The sequence below is a fragment of the Rhinopithecus roxellana genome, chromosome 7 (assembly GCF_007565055.1).
Source record: "Rhinopithecus roxellana isolate Shanxi Qingling chromosome 7, ASM756505v1, whole genome shotgun sequence".
Classification (NCBI taxonomy): Eukaryota; Metazoa; Chordata; class Mammalia; order Primates; family Cercopithecidae; genus Rhinopithecus; species Rhinopithecus roxellana.
Window position 1 is genome coordinate 56,671,811 of NC_044555.1, and position 16,249 is coordinate 56,688,059.

Below are 16,249 nucleotides of genomic sequence, written 5' to 3' on the forward strand. Positions count from 1 at the left end.
CGTCTTAGCTTTGCCATACTGATAATATTGTGCCATCAACAAAGACTTGCTTTCTTGTTAAGGGCTGAGTTGAGTTGAAAAACTAAATAAATCTCCAGTAACAGCAAGTGGCAAGAAATAAATTATCAGTTGCTCCTAAATGCCATTTGGCAGGAAAACAGAATTTGTAAGATTAGATAGCACTGGCTTCCTGCATGGCTAGTAACCATTGCTGGTTTAGCCTTTCAGAGACTATCTTCTGGACCATATTTGAAAATCCCTCATTCTCTCTTGCCAAAGTCTCTCTATTTAGTATACAACTTTGAACCTACTCGTTTTAGTATCGCTTGCTTTTGATACCTTTATCAGCAGAAATTGATTCCAAATATTTCTACGTTAAAGTACTAGATAAAGTTCCACCTAAGGTGAGTCAAACCTCTTAGTATTTCAGTCCTAGCTTTATGGTAAAAAAATATAGGTTAACTAGTGTCATACACAAAAGAAAAAACACTAGAAAACACAATGAATGCTATTTAGAAGTAGAGGTTTTGAAGAGAAGAAAGACTGCATTATGGTTCAGAGTACCTGAGAGATCTTACCTGCCATGTTTTTCACACTTTAAAACCACACACTTTCAGAACTTTCACATTACCAGTGCAAAGTTCTTCATCGTTTAGTCTCCTAGTTCTAGAACATGACTTGCTCAGAGTTCTAAGCATCCAGATGATAAAATAATCCACGACTCACCAGTGAAGACGGAAGTAACAAAGGGTGCTGAAAATGTCAGACAATGAAGTCACTGGCCACTGTATCATTCCTATAGTACATGGTCTTAAACCAAGCAAAAGGAAAATTAAATGAATCAACCCTCAGTTAACAGGATCCATAAGAAGAGTTTCATCTCTTGGTATTTTTGAATCCTAGCTTTAGGCAAGATTTTTTCACTCTAGTTTGAAAACTCTAGGGTCACCTTACACCTTAGATTCCCTACCATTGTATACTTAAACCTACAGTCTGTATCCAGATGGAGAATCATTTCAAAGGGCATATTCTTTTAGAATTGATTTCTACAATTCACTTGAGTCCTTTTAATGTGTGTGGAAACAATTAGTCAAGATAAAATAGGCACTTCTAGGAATGTTGGACTTATTGCGTAATAGGTAAACAGGCTAGAAATACTTAAAGTATGTTAACAATGTCTATGTCAAATTCATGAACTTTCGTACTTGTTTTGCAATAAATCAAATTAAGTGGAATTCTGGGCAACCCAAATTAGCTTACATCATGTACTTCTAAATTTATGATTATTTGTTACAAAACGATTTCAAACCCTCATGCACGCAGTGCACTCAGCATGAAGTTGGAGGAGATACTGATCACATCACAATTTTGTATAAAATATGAATGATGTGCTGATGTGCACAAGACCAAAACCACTCTAAAAAGTCAGCTTATAAATGACAATGCTGAGACACACGTGCAAAGATCCTGAGTGTGGGCTCCCTAAAAGTCTGAGCTATTGTCAAGCTTTGACTTCATGAGGAGAGAGAAAAGCTTGCCCTTTCTTTTTCTTTTCTTTTTTTTTTTTTTTTTTTTTTTTTTTTTTTTTTTTTTTTTTTTTTTTTGACGGAGTCTCGCTCTGTCACCAGGCTGGAGTGCAGTAGCACAATCTCGGCTCACTGTAACCTCTGCCTCCTGGGCTCAAGTGATTCTCCTGCCTCAGCCTCCTGAGTAGCTGGAACTACAGGCACGTGCCACCACACCCAGCTAATTTTTGTATTTTCAGTAGAGACGGGGTTTCACCATGTTGGCCAGGATGGTCTCAATCTCCTGACCTCGTGATCCACCCGCCTTGGCCTCCCAAAGTGCATTTTACAGGCATGAGCCACCGCGCCCGGCCCAGCATGCACTTTCTTTTCTTTTGTTAGGAATGAGAGAATAGGGAAAAATAAAGATAACATTTTACCTCTTTGTTGTTGTTGTTGTTGTTGTTGAGACAGGGTCTCACTCTGTTACCCAGGCTGAAGTGTAGTGGTGCAGTCTTGGCTCACTGCAACCTCCACCTCCTGGTTTCAAGCAATTCTCCTACCTTAGCCTCCTGAGTAGCTAGGACTATAAGTGAATGCCACCACGCCTGGCTAATTTTTGTATTTTTAGTAGAGACAGGGTTTCGCCATGTCAGCCAGGCTGGTCTTGAACTCCCAACCTCAAGTGATCTGCCCACCTTGGCCTCCCAAATTGTTGGGATTGCAGGCGTGAGCCACCATGACCGGCCAGCATTTTACCTCTTCTTTTGGGCTCTCTTTAACCTTACAGAATTACATGTACTTAGGCATTTATCTCTTAGGGAATAATTTTTTATCCCCTTAGGTGTTTCTAAGTACATGAAATGTGAAGACTTTTAATCTTCCAAAACTTCTAGATACGTTTGCCTTGACCTATTGCTGTTATCTGGGAATGGGCGTGTCAGCCATCACTGAATGAAACATTTGCTACATATATCACAATGCTTCTTCCCTTACCACCTGTCTTTGTGGAGGGCATGTTTGCCCTTGGGCAGCTCTTTGACTAATTTTAATGTTTCGGTGTAGCCCTAATCTCTACATAGTAGGGATGCTAGAGTAGGTATTAGACATGAGCAAGGCAAGAGAGGGCGCCCCCTGAACCAGGAATGTCAGGCAGCCATCAGGTGAAGGTCAGATGGTTGTTAAACTATCTCGCCCTAAAACAATAATTGGTTGCAGCTGGCACCAAGGAAACACGGTCCCTAACAAACAGAAACACCTGAAACTGATGATCAGCCGCGTCCCCATGAGATCTCAGGAGTTGGGTGAGTGGGCTCAAGCATGTGCACTAAGAGGCAAAATGGCGGCGTCTAACGGGTGTAAGACCTACGTCTGGGAATGCTCCACTGCTAAGGGAAAAAATCGCTTAAAGTAAGCATGCACACAACTTCAGTAAACACCACACGCATGCGGCGCTTCCCAAGTGCTGGAGGGCCACTGGGCATGCAGACAGCCCACCCCAAGGGAAGAATTAGGAGAGAAGTAATATAACACCCAAATCATGCCAACATATAAAAGCCCAGGTCAAAGGTCAAACCACGCACTTGAATCTCTCAAGTAGCCTGCTTGGTCATCTTCTAAGTGTACTTTACTTTCATTCCTGCTCTAAAACTTTTTTTTTTCTTTTGAGATGGAGTCTCACTCTGTCACCCAGGCTGGAGTGCAATGGTGCGATCAATCTCTGTTCACTGCAACTTCCGCCTCCCAGGTTCAAGCAATTCTTCTGCCTCAGCCTCCCAAGTAGCTGGGATTACAGGCATGCACCACCAGGCCTGGCTAATTTTTGTATTTTTAGTAGAGACACGGTTTCACGATGTTGACCAGGCTGGTCTCCAACTCCCAACCTCAAGTGATCCACCCGTCTCAGCCTCCCAAAGTGCCGGCATTACAGGCGTGAGCCACCGTGCCCGGCCTCCTGCTCTAAAACTTTTTAATACTTTCACTCCTGCTCTAAAAGCTGCCTTGGCTTCTCCCTCTGCCTTGTTCTTCCTTGAGGAGGCAAGACCTGAGGTTGCTACAGACCCACACAGATTCCCTGCTGCTAACATACTTTGGTGCCGAGTGACTTGGATATATTCCTTAGTGCTAACAAGTGAGGTTTCTCTATCACAAAAAGTTCTGCTCATACACTAGGGGCCCCAGTACCTAATCCAGGGCCTTGTATACAGAAATCACTCAGTATATGCCTGCTAATTGACAGATGGAAATAAGTTACCACAACTAAGTTTCTAAAACTTCGGTATGTGGACAGTCACTGAAAGTGGCTTCTGATCCAATTATGTGAGCCTCCATTTTGTCCATACCAAGCCTATTTCAGGATCACACTGATTTCCTTTCTGTAAGGACTTCTCTTCTTTGTTGGGCCTATTCTCCTCTGCTTTCATGAACTTAAGAACCTAATGCAATATGACATGCTATTTCCTGATTTTAAAAATCATCTTATATGACGTGTAAGGTACTGAAGTCTAACCTACACCTTAGGGTAACATAAATGTCCCCTCATTTTCTAAGACAGAAAGCATTAAATAATTTAATTTTTAAAATTAATTAAATTAAAAAGTTTTTACAAGCTTAGAATGCAGTTAGAAATGTGGCTGGGTGATAGAATTTTAGATATTTATTCCAAAAGGGTAGCCTGAATTTCTATGCCTGCTTCAAAAGACACATCATTTTTTCACTTAATAAACAAGCTTCCTTTTTCAGAAAATTCCTGAACTACATCCAACATGCTGAGAGGTGCCTAAATAAACCTCAGTATCTTAATTAAAAATTTTGGCTTTCGATTTAATCATGTACACATACGAGTAATATAACAACATTTGATTTTTTCTTTTTTTACTATAAACCTCTCATTAAAGAAGATTTGATTTGTATTTAATATATCTTGCTCGTGTTTTTACATGTATTTTCTCATGTATTTCTTCCTAGTGTTCATTTTCTCCCTCATGCCTGAGTTGATCAAACTATGAGTGTTTAAGGAGAACGTGAATATCATCAGTAGGTAGCATTTTTCTATGTGCTTTCTGTGAAGGGTGTAATGTACAGTGTAAACAATGAACAACAACCCAAATGGAAAAAAATCAGGTTATTTCAGATCTGTTCATCACTAAATCCAACATACCAGTATTAGTGACTCCACATATAAACACTGGCTTCTAAAGAAAGGGTATAATGCTTTCCTCAGAACATTCAACAAATGGAGCGAAGCCTTAGCCGATGAATAGGACACTTGTGTAGCAGACATGCTAATGCACCTGGAGGTGTCGTCAGACATTTGGGAATAAATACCTAAGGAGCTGCAATGAGACGAAGCTCATGAGTCACGGCGGAAAAGTAGTCTTTCATACAATTTCATACAAAAATCAGAAAGTGTTTTTTTCCCTTCAAAACAGAACGTGTACAGAATGAGTCAATGTTATTAGCAACTTCACTGGTATGCTGCATTTAGAAAAAAACAAATCTTTTTTGGGTCACTGATGTATAACTAATGCCATTTTAGATTATATCAGGTGTCAGGAGGGTTCGATATAGATTATCAAAAGAAAAATTATGTGCCACTGAACTTCCTGCAGTCCAGATTCGATTCTAGTACCATTTTGTCTGTATATGAAGATTTTTCATAATGTTGCACAGATTATGTGCAGCGCAGCCCCTCTTTCATATGGGAAAAAAAGCATTTCTGACCCAGCTGCAAAAGAGCATGTGTTTTTAGTTTCTCCAGCTGTGGTGAAGTGGTAGGCAGTCATTTGGTGGTCATTAAAAGTACAAAATGTTCAGTTTCACCCTCACCCAAATCTTCTGAATTTTAAGAAGCCAATCCAGTTGGATTACTCTCCTCTCATCCTACCCTCTCATTTTCCATCCCTGCCCCGAGAAAAGACGGGCGGGCTTGTGCAGCCCACTAAGTAGTGGCTGGTGAAGGGAATCGATGGCTGTGTAATATGTCAAGTGACCTGATCCCCCTCCACACCCCGATCCTGGTCTTTGACTTGAAAGGCCAAAGGCTAAAGAAATTGAATCTACATAATTTTGCAGACTGAAAGTCTTCAATGTCAGGAGTATACTTTTTTTTGTCCTTGAAATGTCCTCTCAGTATATGGATAGCCACTAAAAATGAATTTGGATTCAATTATCCAGCTTCTATTTTGCCCATACTGAGCCCGTTTCAGGGCAACACTGATTTTCTATGAGGACTTCTCTCTCTCATGGACCGATTCTTCTCTGCTTTCATGAATCTATTAACCTAATGCAATACAAAATGCAATTTCCTGAATTCAAAAATCATCTAAAAGGTATAAATAATTGGTCTCATTTAGCCACTCTTATAGTTTCATGAGACGTCCTGAAAAAGGTAAAAATATAGTGGTAACATGTTTATTTAGTTATTATAGCCTCCAGACTTACGTACACAAGAACGACATAAGAATCTGGTGCAATTTAAAACCCAAGGTTGGGTATGCTATAAACTTTCGGTCACTACTTAAACTTTTAAACTTTCTGTCACTATTCTGTCAATTAGTAAACAAAATGAAGAGTTATTCTACCAGGTAACAAGCATTTAAGGTTCATCAGGACAACTAGTACAGCTGACTAGTTTGCCTACACCCAGAGAATGTGTATCTTGGCTGATAACCACAATCTCAAGCATTTGGTATCATGTTTGTGAAACAGCTCCTGAGGGTTGGGAAAAAAACAAAACAAAACAAAACAAAACAAAAAAACAGCTTTTGAACACTTGGGAACAGGGAAGACATTACATATTAATTCATTAAGGTAGGGAATTCCATTGCCGCATATTTACTTTAAAACCCCAAAAAGAGAAATTTCCTAAAGTATTTCCATTGTTTAACTATTGACAGGCAGCGAGTTTTTAAAAAATGATTTAAAAAAAAAAAACACATAGATAATGACTTTGTCCCTTAATCTGAAAGCTGGGAGATAGGACGAAGTGCCTTCTTTATACCTAACTGTCTGACTTTACCAGCTCCAAGAAAGGGAACCATTACTTAGGCAGAGGGCCACAGGGCCACAGCCACCCTCCTGGCTTCAAATAACTGGACTTCTGTCCCCTCAGCCCCTAGTTCATAGATTCCTTGTCGATGGCCAAAGGGCTTCCTTAATTGTAAGGTTACAAAACCAGAAGAAAATGCTCATGGCCCAAGGAGTCCAAAATGTGCCCCTTTTTCTGCTAAAAACAATTAATAACATACTTATCATATCAAAAGGAACATAGCTGTTACTTTGGGAAGATTTAAAACATTGTCAGCAAAAGGGAGAAGATGTGCTAGGTCATTATGCACTTGTTTAGTTACAAATGTTCCTCCTTCCGGCTCCACATTCGATATACCTTCTCCAAACACCTTGGATGTAAAGTACTGTCAAGATGAAGAATTGTATCTTATAAAAAAGAAAGCCAAAAATTCCTAACCAGAAAAACCTTTCCTCACACAATCTCTCATAGTTTCATGAGACGTCCTGAAAAAGGTAAAAATATAGTGGTAACATGTTTATTTCCTTCTTTTTAAAATAAGCCACTCAAACTGCTCATTGTACTTGAACAATATTTTGTCTTTGAAATAGCATGAAAGGCAAAGGCAAAACAGAGACAAGCTATAATTTATTTACTATTCAGACAAGACTAAAATCATTTCATCAAAAACCATCTTTTAGCCAAATGACGGATTCACTGCCCTAACAAAACTGTGCTCAATATAAGATAAAGAGCATTAAGTTTTTACCTGAGTGTCTATGGGAAGCCATGGCTCAGAGACCAAGTTCAGGAGCAGCACCTAGACCAGTCTTCCCTCAACCCCAGCTGATAAGGCTGTGGCTCATTTGTGAACATACATTTAAGGGGAAGCGGCTAACACAAAAATAACCGAGAGCAGATGTCCCACCCCTCCCCAGAGATCACAACCTTAATCCCACTAGAAAATTCTTAACCATTTTAGGTGATCCAAGGGAGAAGAATAGGACCCAGTAAAAATACCAAACGCTACATATAAATACCTGCGGGGCTACTCAGCATCCAAATTAGCTCCAGAGCCAGAGAGGCCACATAGAAAGTCATCCCTGTACCGGAATAAAATTTGGACTCGGCTCTGGCATAGCTTAACGCTGAGCCAACCTTATTAATCCACTTTATATGCCTCAAGAGCTTGCATTTGGCCCTATAAATAATACATTTTTGTGCTATTAATGATAAAAGTAACTCTAAGAGATAGACTTATGTTACCAGTGTAACTCAAGGAGATTAGACACTATGAATATAGAGATTAAGGGGATTATAGATGTTGTCACTCAATGTCCTCCTTGGTATGTTCCAGAGATCAGCAGATTACTGTACCGGAAAGGGGAGCGATCCTAATCTCCCCGCCTCCTTAACGGCGGAGAGCACAGAACAAGATGGGGAGACTATGCCTATCCCCACCACAGACACAATGAAGACATTTTGTCTCACAAACTCAACCTCTTGCTTTGCAGCGTCAGGGACAATAAAAGGAAAAATATGAATGAAAATGAAGACATCAACCTAACATGTTGTAATAGCTCAACAGGCCATCAGACGGCTGGAGGCTGGTCATTAGGAGCACATTCTAGGAAAAGAAAGCCCCTAAGTCCCTCCAGGACCTTCTTCCATATTCCTTCTCTGGCCTTACCCTCAGCCCCTTTTCCCTCACTCCCACCTCCCTGGCCTCCTCACTGTCCCTTGTGCCCAGAGTCATGGTTGTTCCTTTCCCTACTTCGAGTCTGCTGGTATTGCACTGATTTCTCTCCTTGTTGTCTGATCTCCTGCTCTGCTCCATGAAGGCAGGGATTTAGTACTGGAGCTCACTGCAGTGGCCCCAGAGGCTAGAACACTGCCCAGCTCCCAGGAGGCTCTCAGTAACTATTCCTTGAAAGAATGAACTAAATAACTGAAAAGTCCATCAAGCCTCCAAAACACAGTCCCACCTGCAATCCTGAAAGTGGTTTTGGCTACTCAACTTCAAGGAAGGCAGCTGACCTTCATGCTGGTACAGACACCTTTATAGCCACTGTCTTGTTTAACAGTGCATGTCACTGGTTTTGACCCTATTCACACATCTCCCCTACCAGGTTGACGGCCAGAGCAGTGCTTTGTTGGTCTTCATGTTCCTAAAGCACAGAGTAGGAGAGCAGTAAATGCTCCATGAAAATGAATGAATGAGTTCCCCAATTCTTATGATCTTCAAATGTTTAAGGAAAAATTATTCTAAGAGACAGCTGATATCAGTAACTCCCAGTTAGCTAGAAAATGACACAATAAAAGCCAGGTTGTTACGAGCAAATTTACTACATGTTAGAGAAAAAAAATAAGCCTGGGAAAAGAAGAGAAGCTACACTGTGCTCTTGCTCCATGCCTTTCTAGTCTCTTTCTTATCCAGCCTGATTAAAATTATGGTGCAGAGATTAGCCAGTTGTAACAACACCACACCCCTAAAATAAACTGAAACTTTTCACCTAGAGGAAATTCTCTTACTTTATTAGATGATTAACCTTAATGAACCCTGAATTTTTGATTTTTGCAAGGTATATTTTTAGGAAGAGCCCATGTATGTTGAAATACCTCTCTTGCAGCACTGTGAACAATAGGTTTGGTGTGCCTAATACTTTCCTTTAGGAAGTCAATTCCTGTTTCAAGCTATGCGTCAGGAAGTGTCTTCTTTTAGCAAGTATGGTAGCTCTTTAGGTTTCCGACCATTTTGAAAAGCGACAACAGAATATGGATAGACTGCTTTATGAAAGTATCAAAAAACAAATCTGTTTTGCCTAAAATACAAGAGAAAATTCAAAGACAAGAGAATCACTTTTTGACCACCATGAATTAGTCAACCATGACCAGCCAGGATGGGCTCGGAGCTTGGGCCTCCAACAATAGCATTTATTCCAGTTATTTCCATTTCCATCAACCAGGTAACTCTGCCTTCCTAAAAACTTCATGAAGCATGACTACTACCTGCTCTGACATCTGGCCCTACTGCAGATGTCCTCAAGCCACAGAATTAGACCTTTCACAAAACCAAGACAGAAATGACCCCTTGCATGATGAGAAACAATTTCTTAGGGAGAATAGTTAGTAACTTTGTCCTGTCTTCCATCAGTGGCTCGGAACCGTTGCTGGTTATTTCACAGGTACCTGGAGTCATGGGTTTCATTGGTATCTGAGTCAATCTTGTTACACATTAACAGTATGATGTTTAATAATATCTTTAAGAATTACTGTACTGTTTACAAAGCACCTTTACATACTATTGATGGAGCTGGCTGGTGTTTGGGAGCAACTCTCCTTGGTGTATGATGGTTACATTTCAGGCCTTCTAGTCTCACACTCTAGCAGTATCAGGACGACTTTTTCAGGGAGTGCTAAGTATCAAACTCCCTAAGTTTCCTTCCATTTGATCCTCTGCAAATCATTTACTTCAGGGTTTATCTACACATCCTTATGGTCCTACTATCTTCAGATGCATTATGACCTATTGTTGGGTTAACCTGTAGATAATGCCACCCCAGCCACTGCTTTATTGTATATGACAAGCACTTATTGGACAGATGCCCTACTATGTGGTGCAAGATTTTTTGCTGGTCACAAATACAGTCCTTACTTTCAAGTGTAACAAGATAAATATACAAATGACTACCATGCAAGGCAGAGCCTTACAAGTATTACAAGAAAGGTATAAAGTGTTACTGAGATTTATCACAGAGAGAGATCACATCTGGTTTGGAGATCAGAAAAGACTTGATGGATGTTATGGCATTTGACCTGGTCCCTGAAGAATGATTAAGACTTTGGCATGTGGACAAGGGGGAGGGAGGATTCCAAGAAAATGGTACCATGTCACCTGAGGTATGAGAAAAACACAGGACGTGTTCAAGAAGCAGGATGCAGCTGGGGAGTTTGGGGTGTGACAGAAGCACAGTATAAGGAAGTAGTGGGACCCAAAGCTAGAGAAGAGGGAAAGTCACACACGGAGGACCTTTCTGCAACTGGTGCAAGGGGAGAATGAGATGGAGTCATGCAAGCAGTGATAAGAAGAGCAGATCTCAGAGAAGAGAGGAGGCAGGGAGACAGCACAGGGTACTTCCATTATCCACTGAGATGCAAAGAAAGACTGAAAGAATGACAGGCAGAGGCAATGAGCATGGAAAGGAAAAACTAGATGTAAGGGACACTGTGACAGGGCTACAAGGACTGAAAGAAAGGGAAGGAGCCAAGGATCTCTCTGAGGTTGTGACTCTGGGTGACTGGGAAAATAATGGGGAATATGGGAGGCAGAGCTGGTGTCGGGAAGAGTAGCACTTTATTTTAGACTTCACAATGAGCTTCTTCTGAGATGTCAAAAATGAACCCCCTTCAATGGATCCCAGTTATCAAGGAGCGAGAGAGAACAGTAAGATTACAGTAGAATCACGTTTGTGGGATTTCTCACACTGCAATCTAATCCTAGCCTCTCTACCTCAGAAACACCACTGGGAGGATCAAACTTCAAAAGTTCAAAGTGGTGCAACCGAAGAATCAAACACGGCAAATTCAGTGACCCACTTGGCCCACATTTCAGGACTTCCTCATTCACAGCTTGACTTGTGGTCACCTTTCTCCCTTTACTAGATTTTTCTTTTCCTGAAGAAATTCCCAAATTCAGACAATTACTGGTCATTAGTCATGGCCAGGGGCAAGAGGCTGATAACAACTGTAATGGAGTCTTTGTGGATTTATCCGTGGTTTCATGTCCATTTGTTTTTTTACATTACTCTTCTTTCCCTCATATCTACTACTAATAAATTAATAGACTGCAAGTTTTTTTCTCAATATAATTTTGTCAGGCTACTTAATCCCTCTGCCAACAATTTCTCCTGAGTGAGTCCAACTGCAAGATTAAGGCAACTAGTCATGCACTATGATATGATGTGATTCAATGTTGAGCTCTCCGGAGTATTTCTTGTCCTATGTACTCTTGCCAGAAAAAAGCCCAGGACAGCTTCAGCCATCTCATGTTCCCGTCAATCTTTAAGGTGGGAAGAGTACTTTTTCCTACTGACAAGTCCAATTTTGCAAAGTCACTGCTTAAATGTCACAATTCATGGCATACCCACCAGAGAGTAAAATGAAGGAGCACCCCTGGAACCCCAAGAGGGGGGATTTGGTCATGTAAGGTCCTAATGAAAACAAACCTGAAATTCGGCCTCCCCAAAGGGTCTCTGAATCTCAGAGAAAAGGAAAAGGTGAGTATGAAAGGAGAAGACCTGTAACAAATGAGATAAGATACATGAAATAAAGGACACTGTAAACAGCAAAGCACCTGGAAAATGCTAATTAACTCAACTGAAGACCTGTTCATTTCACAGTTGACCAGGGCTTCGAAGTTTCCTTATAATATTCACAGACAGATTAAGAAGCATGAGCCACAGCCCCTGTCCTTTGATTTTTGGTAATGTCATGATCAGTAACAGTTTTAAATGTCTCTTGTCCCCAAAGTATCTTCCCTTCCTGTGTTACTACCAGACTTTTACCAAGAGGTAGGAACTATCCCAACCACATCCTACAGATACTTTTATGGGCCTATAACCAGAAATCACTACCAGGAAAACACCGAACAAATGACTTTCAGAGTATGCCTCGGATGGTATTTTTCAAAAAACAGAAGCAGCAAAAAAGTAAAAGAAGTAAAGAAAATAGAAACCAGAAAATGTTTTAGAAAAAAATGTACAACATAAATACAGAATCTCAAATCAAAGGAAAATAAATGTTTTAGGAAACTGAGAAGCTGGTAAGGATAAATCCTTGTCACATTTTAGATGTTAAAATTCTCTTCCAGTTTATTTCTACCACCTACTTGTGATATATCTGTTTTATTTCCATGTTGCCATGTACCATGACTCAAAACACCCTTTCAACCATGCTAAGTCCTGGCATTCACCAAGCCCACCTTTTATGAACATTTCAAGCCTCTGATAAATGCTTGAGGGCTAAACATTCCATGACCCTATTCTATAATTTACCCAGCTGGTTAACATCCATAACAGGAAAGAAGAGCAAATCAAATAAGCTTCCATCCATACCTTTATTCTTAAAGCTGATAACTGAGATCGACTGCCTTGTTCAGGGATGTTATCATAATAATTCATGAGCTCTGCTTCCCTGTGTGAAACATCAAGGCTAGTAACATACAATCTATCTATATTTACCAAAAAATTATAATTAAAACATTATTATGCATTGGTGTCTTCAAACCCCAAATAGAAGATAGCCCTAGAATTCAAGGTAAAGGTTGAAAAGACTCATGAGTGATTCGCTGGGGTTTCGTCAGTAGAACATCTGAACCTAACATGGTGCACAGAAGTGGAAGCGTGAACATAGCAGGAGGAAAGAGACCGAGCCGTGACCTGGATGTCACTCAGGAAGTCTATATTTTGTTAGGCAACAGCATTGTCTATTTTGATAGCAGGGGAAATCCAGATTTCCAGAGGACTGAAAGTACATAAAGTGAAAGCTCACTTGGCTTCCATCTGCCAAGTTTCCCCGAAGACCATCATTTGACTGCCTGAGCAGTGTCTTGATTCAGATTCAATGCAGAAGTAATTACAGGTGGACAGAGGAGAGCAGTGGCCCACAGTGATTCATATCTGAGAGAGCAAATAATAACTTTCTGTGGAAGGAGCTCTTCTGTTGTGCCAGGACAGGCACTCTTTTGTGAAAACTCAGCTGCAGAACCAGAGTGATCTTGTTGGTGTGTGGTCTGCCATTAGATTACCACCCTCAATGGCAGCTTGTCTTCCCTGTTTTTCAACCCGTGCATGGTGAGGACAGACTATAGGCTCCTCCACAAGTTGGAGAGGCTTGGCGGACCTGAAGAAAAGTGAGCCAGGTCTGAGGGTGTCTCCAGCTTCATAAAGATCGCATGATAGAGTTGGAAATAGTCTTAGATACCACCTAATCCAATCATCTCATTTTATAGATGGAAAAGCTGAGACCCAGAGATGGAGAGATGACCTGCATCCCTGAGTTAACAGCTGCTCCAGGTCTAGAAGCTGAGTGTCTGGACTCCAAAGGCACTATTCCTTGTACCATATTAGCAAGGGATCTTTACACATGACAATGTAAACCTTAGGAATGCTATGTACGGTAAATGGGGCTTGTTATCCCTTGACTTTATATTCATCAACAGAGGTTAATCTGGGTCACATACCCTGAGACTAAGGGACAGTTGTGTGTGCAGATGACACATTTTGCAGATTCTCTCATGCAAGGGTCCAGTCAAGTTATCTCAGCCACAGTTATGGTTAATGCTGGAGTCTCTTAGCCTACTCTGGTTCGAGAGGCCGCCTGATTCGCGAATCATTCTTTGCTCAATTAAACCCTATTAAACTTAAAAAGAAAAACAAAGTTCACGGATAAACTTTGGCTAACTTGGAAGCAGTAGTTGATGCAGAGCTGAGAGAGATATGGACTAGGTTGGATGGGGAAGCAGAGGCTCTACCTAAAACAGCTGACACTTAAGGAACAAGAGGGAGTGATTTCAAAGCCTCTAAAGTCAAATAACAAGTTCACCATGCCAGGCAGCAAGTACATGAAACAGAATGACAGGAACACGAAGTCCAGAAAGGAGAACGCAAGGAGAGTCTGCAGCTAGAGGAGCAGAAGCCACCAAAGAACATGTACTTGGAAAGATCACACCCCATTCACCTCACATCCCCACCCTTCTGGCTCATTTCCAATCAGTGTGATAATCAACACGAACAAACATGGGAAGTATGTACCTGACTGGTATAAATAAGACCAGATTATCTAAGGTACAGAAAATGAAACAAGGAGTGGCTGTCCTATTGCGTTCAATGAAATTCAGGTAAAATGATTTAGACTGGACCATAACTATTTTTGAAGGCTTCCATGGAAGAAATTTAAGGCTTAACTTTATATGAGATTGGTTGAACAATTAACATGGTTAGTTCCAAGACAAATAATAGGAAATTTGCCCTGAGATAGTATCAGTATCTTTATTTTATAATGATTCAAGAGAACATAGTGCAGTGGCTAAGAGCATAGACTGAAGCCAGAATATCTAGACTCGAATCCTGCCTCCACCACTTACTGGTTGTATGACATTGGCAAGTTTCACTTAACTTCTCTGTGACTAAATTTGCCCATCTATAAAATGGGGATGATAATAGTACCTATGTAAGAGGGTCATTGTGAGAAATAAAGCAGTAAATATCTGTAACATTTAGAACAGTGGCTGGCACACAGTAAGCACTATATATTATTATTAATTCAACTACATGCTAAAAATGTGGCTGATCCAAGCAGCAGATTCCTACAAATAGAATTTATCAAGTTTACTAACTCACAGGTGATATGTGGAAAAGAGGTAAGAGCTCAGGATGTTGGCCAAGAGCCCAGCTGCAAGGACCATGGGCCTGAGAATGACTGGGGCAGCAGAGAGCAAACCTCAAAGTCCTAGGGACTCAGAGGAATTGGCCTCTAGCAGCTTGACAGCCCAGTGGAGACAGTCTGTGGATTCAACATGGGTCAGGAGGGTTTATGAACAGATGATGTAGACCTGGGGAGAACAAATCTCTCCTCTGTTGATCCTCTAATGAAATAAATACCCAATAGGTCTAGGTCACCTGCCCAGTCTTGAGCTGTGGAGGGTCTTCCCTACATCCTCCCTGCCAGGAAAGGGCCCAGTTAGCCCAATGGATAATTAGACCTTTTCTGGCTACAGTCAATAAACTTTCCAACGCAACAAATAAGGGCTTACCTTATGAGCACTAATTCATCAGGCAGGCCACCCTTGCTTCACATCTCTGAGCTTAAGTTGGCTATAAAGGCCAACAACGAAAAGAGGCTACCTATATGCAGCTCCAGCCAGAATGCAGATTAGCATCGTATTACATGAGTTAATTCTGAATAAATGCCAAGGACATGGATCTGAAAGACCCTATCTCATCAAGCCACTTACAGAAAGGACTCTGCAGCTCAGGAGATGAGGTTGTTTGTGCTGAGACACAGTTTGGGTAAGTACAGCAATGCCCAAGGTCCCAGGGTGGCAGAACCAAAATATGCACCATCTACCCAACTCTTGACCAAAAATACGTTGTGGTCAATCCCCCATACCCACCCCAATCTGAACTCTGGCTAAAGCATCTAGAGTTGGGATGACTGTAAGAAGACTATTATCTGACCATTGTGTAGACAGACCATTGCTGTATGTCCACAATGACCGAGCACCTCACATTCCCACCCAAAAAGAAACCCCAGACCTCTTAGCTGTCACTCTCCATGCATGAACAGTGACTAGGATCAGAGAGGCTACATTTTCAGGTCCACAGATCTCATCCCAGAGTCCCAAAGCTAATCTCCTCCTATCACAATAGGGTCCCTAAACCCTGTGCCTCAGCTCACCACAAGAGAATGCAAGGAAGGGAACAGGGGCATATCAGCCTAAGGAGGCAAGGACAGCTCTGGGATGAGCTGTGAGGAGAGAAAGGGTACACTGGTCCCAAAGATTCTCTGAGGCTCCATACCTCCTCTCCTACTGGCACAGCCTGGGCAAGGCCTGCAGCTACAACATCTCAATTCCAGATAATCACACATTCTTTCTTCAGTTATTTTACCCAAAATTTTATCAATCAGGGTTTCATCTGGGTTAACAATCTTCACTTATAAAATGAAATAATCCCAG

General features: G+C 41.2%; 1 protein-coding gene across 4 annotated transcripts in view; it reads right to left on the reverse strand.

The window, feature by feature from the left end:
- FHL1 (four and a half LIM domains 1) overlaps positions 1–16,249 on the reverse strand; it is a 67,569-nt gene that overhangs the window by 7,077 nt on the left and 44,243 nt on the right. For 2 of the 4 annotated variants that reach the window (XM_010389114.1, XM_010389112.1), the window contains exon 1: positions 7,283–7,521. The exons of the other annotated variants lie outside the window; for them this stretch is intronic. In XM_010389114.1, coding sequence (XP_010387416.1) covers positions 7,283–7,304 — 22 coding nt within the window. In that variant the 5' untranslated portion in view covers positions 7,305–7,521. Of the gene's footprint in view, positions 1–7,282; positions 7,522–16,249 lie in introns of those variants that run through there. 4 annotated transcript variants of the gene reach the window in all.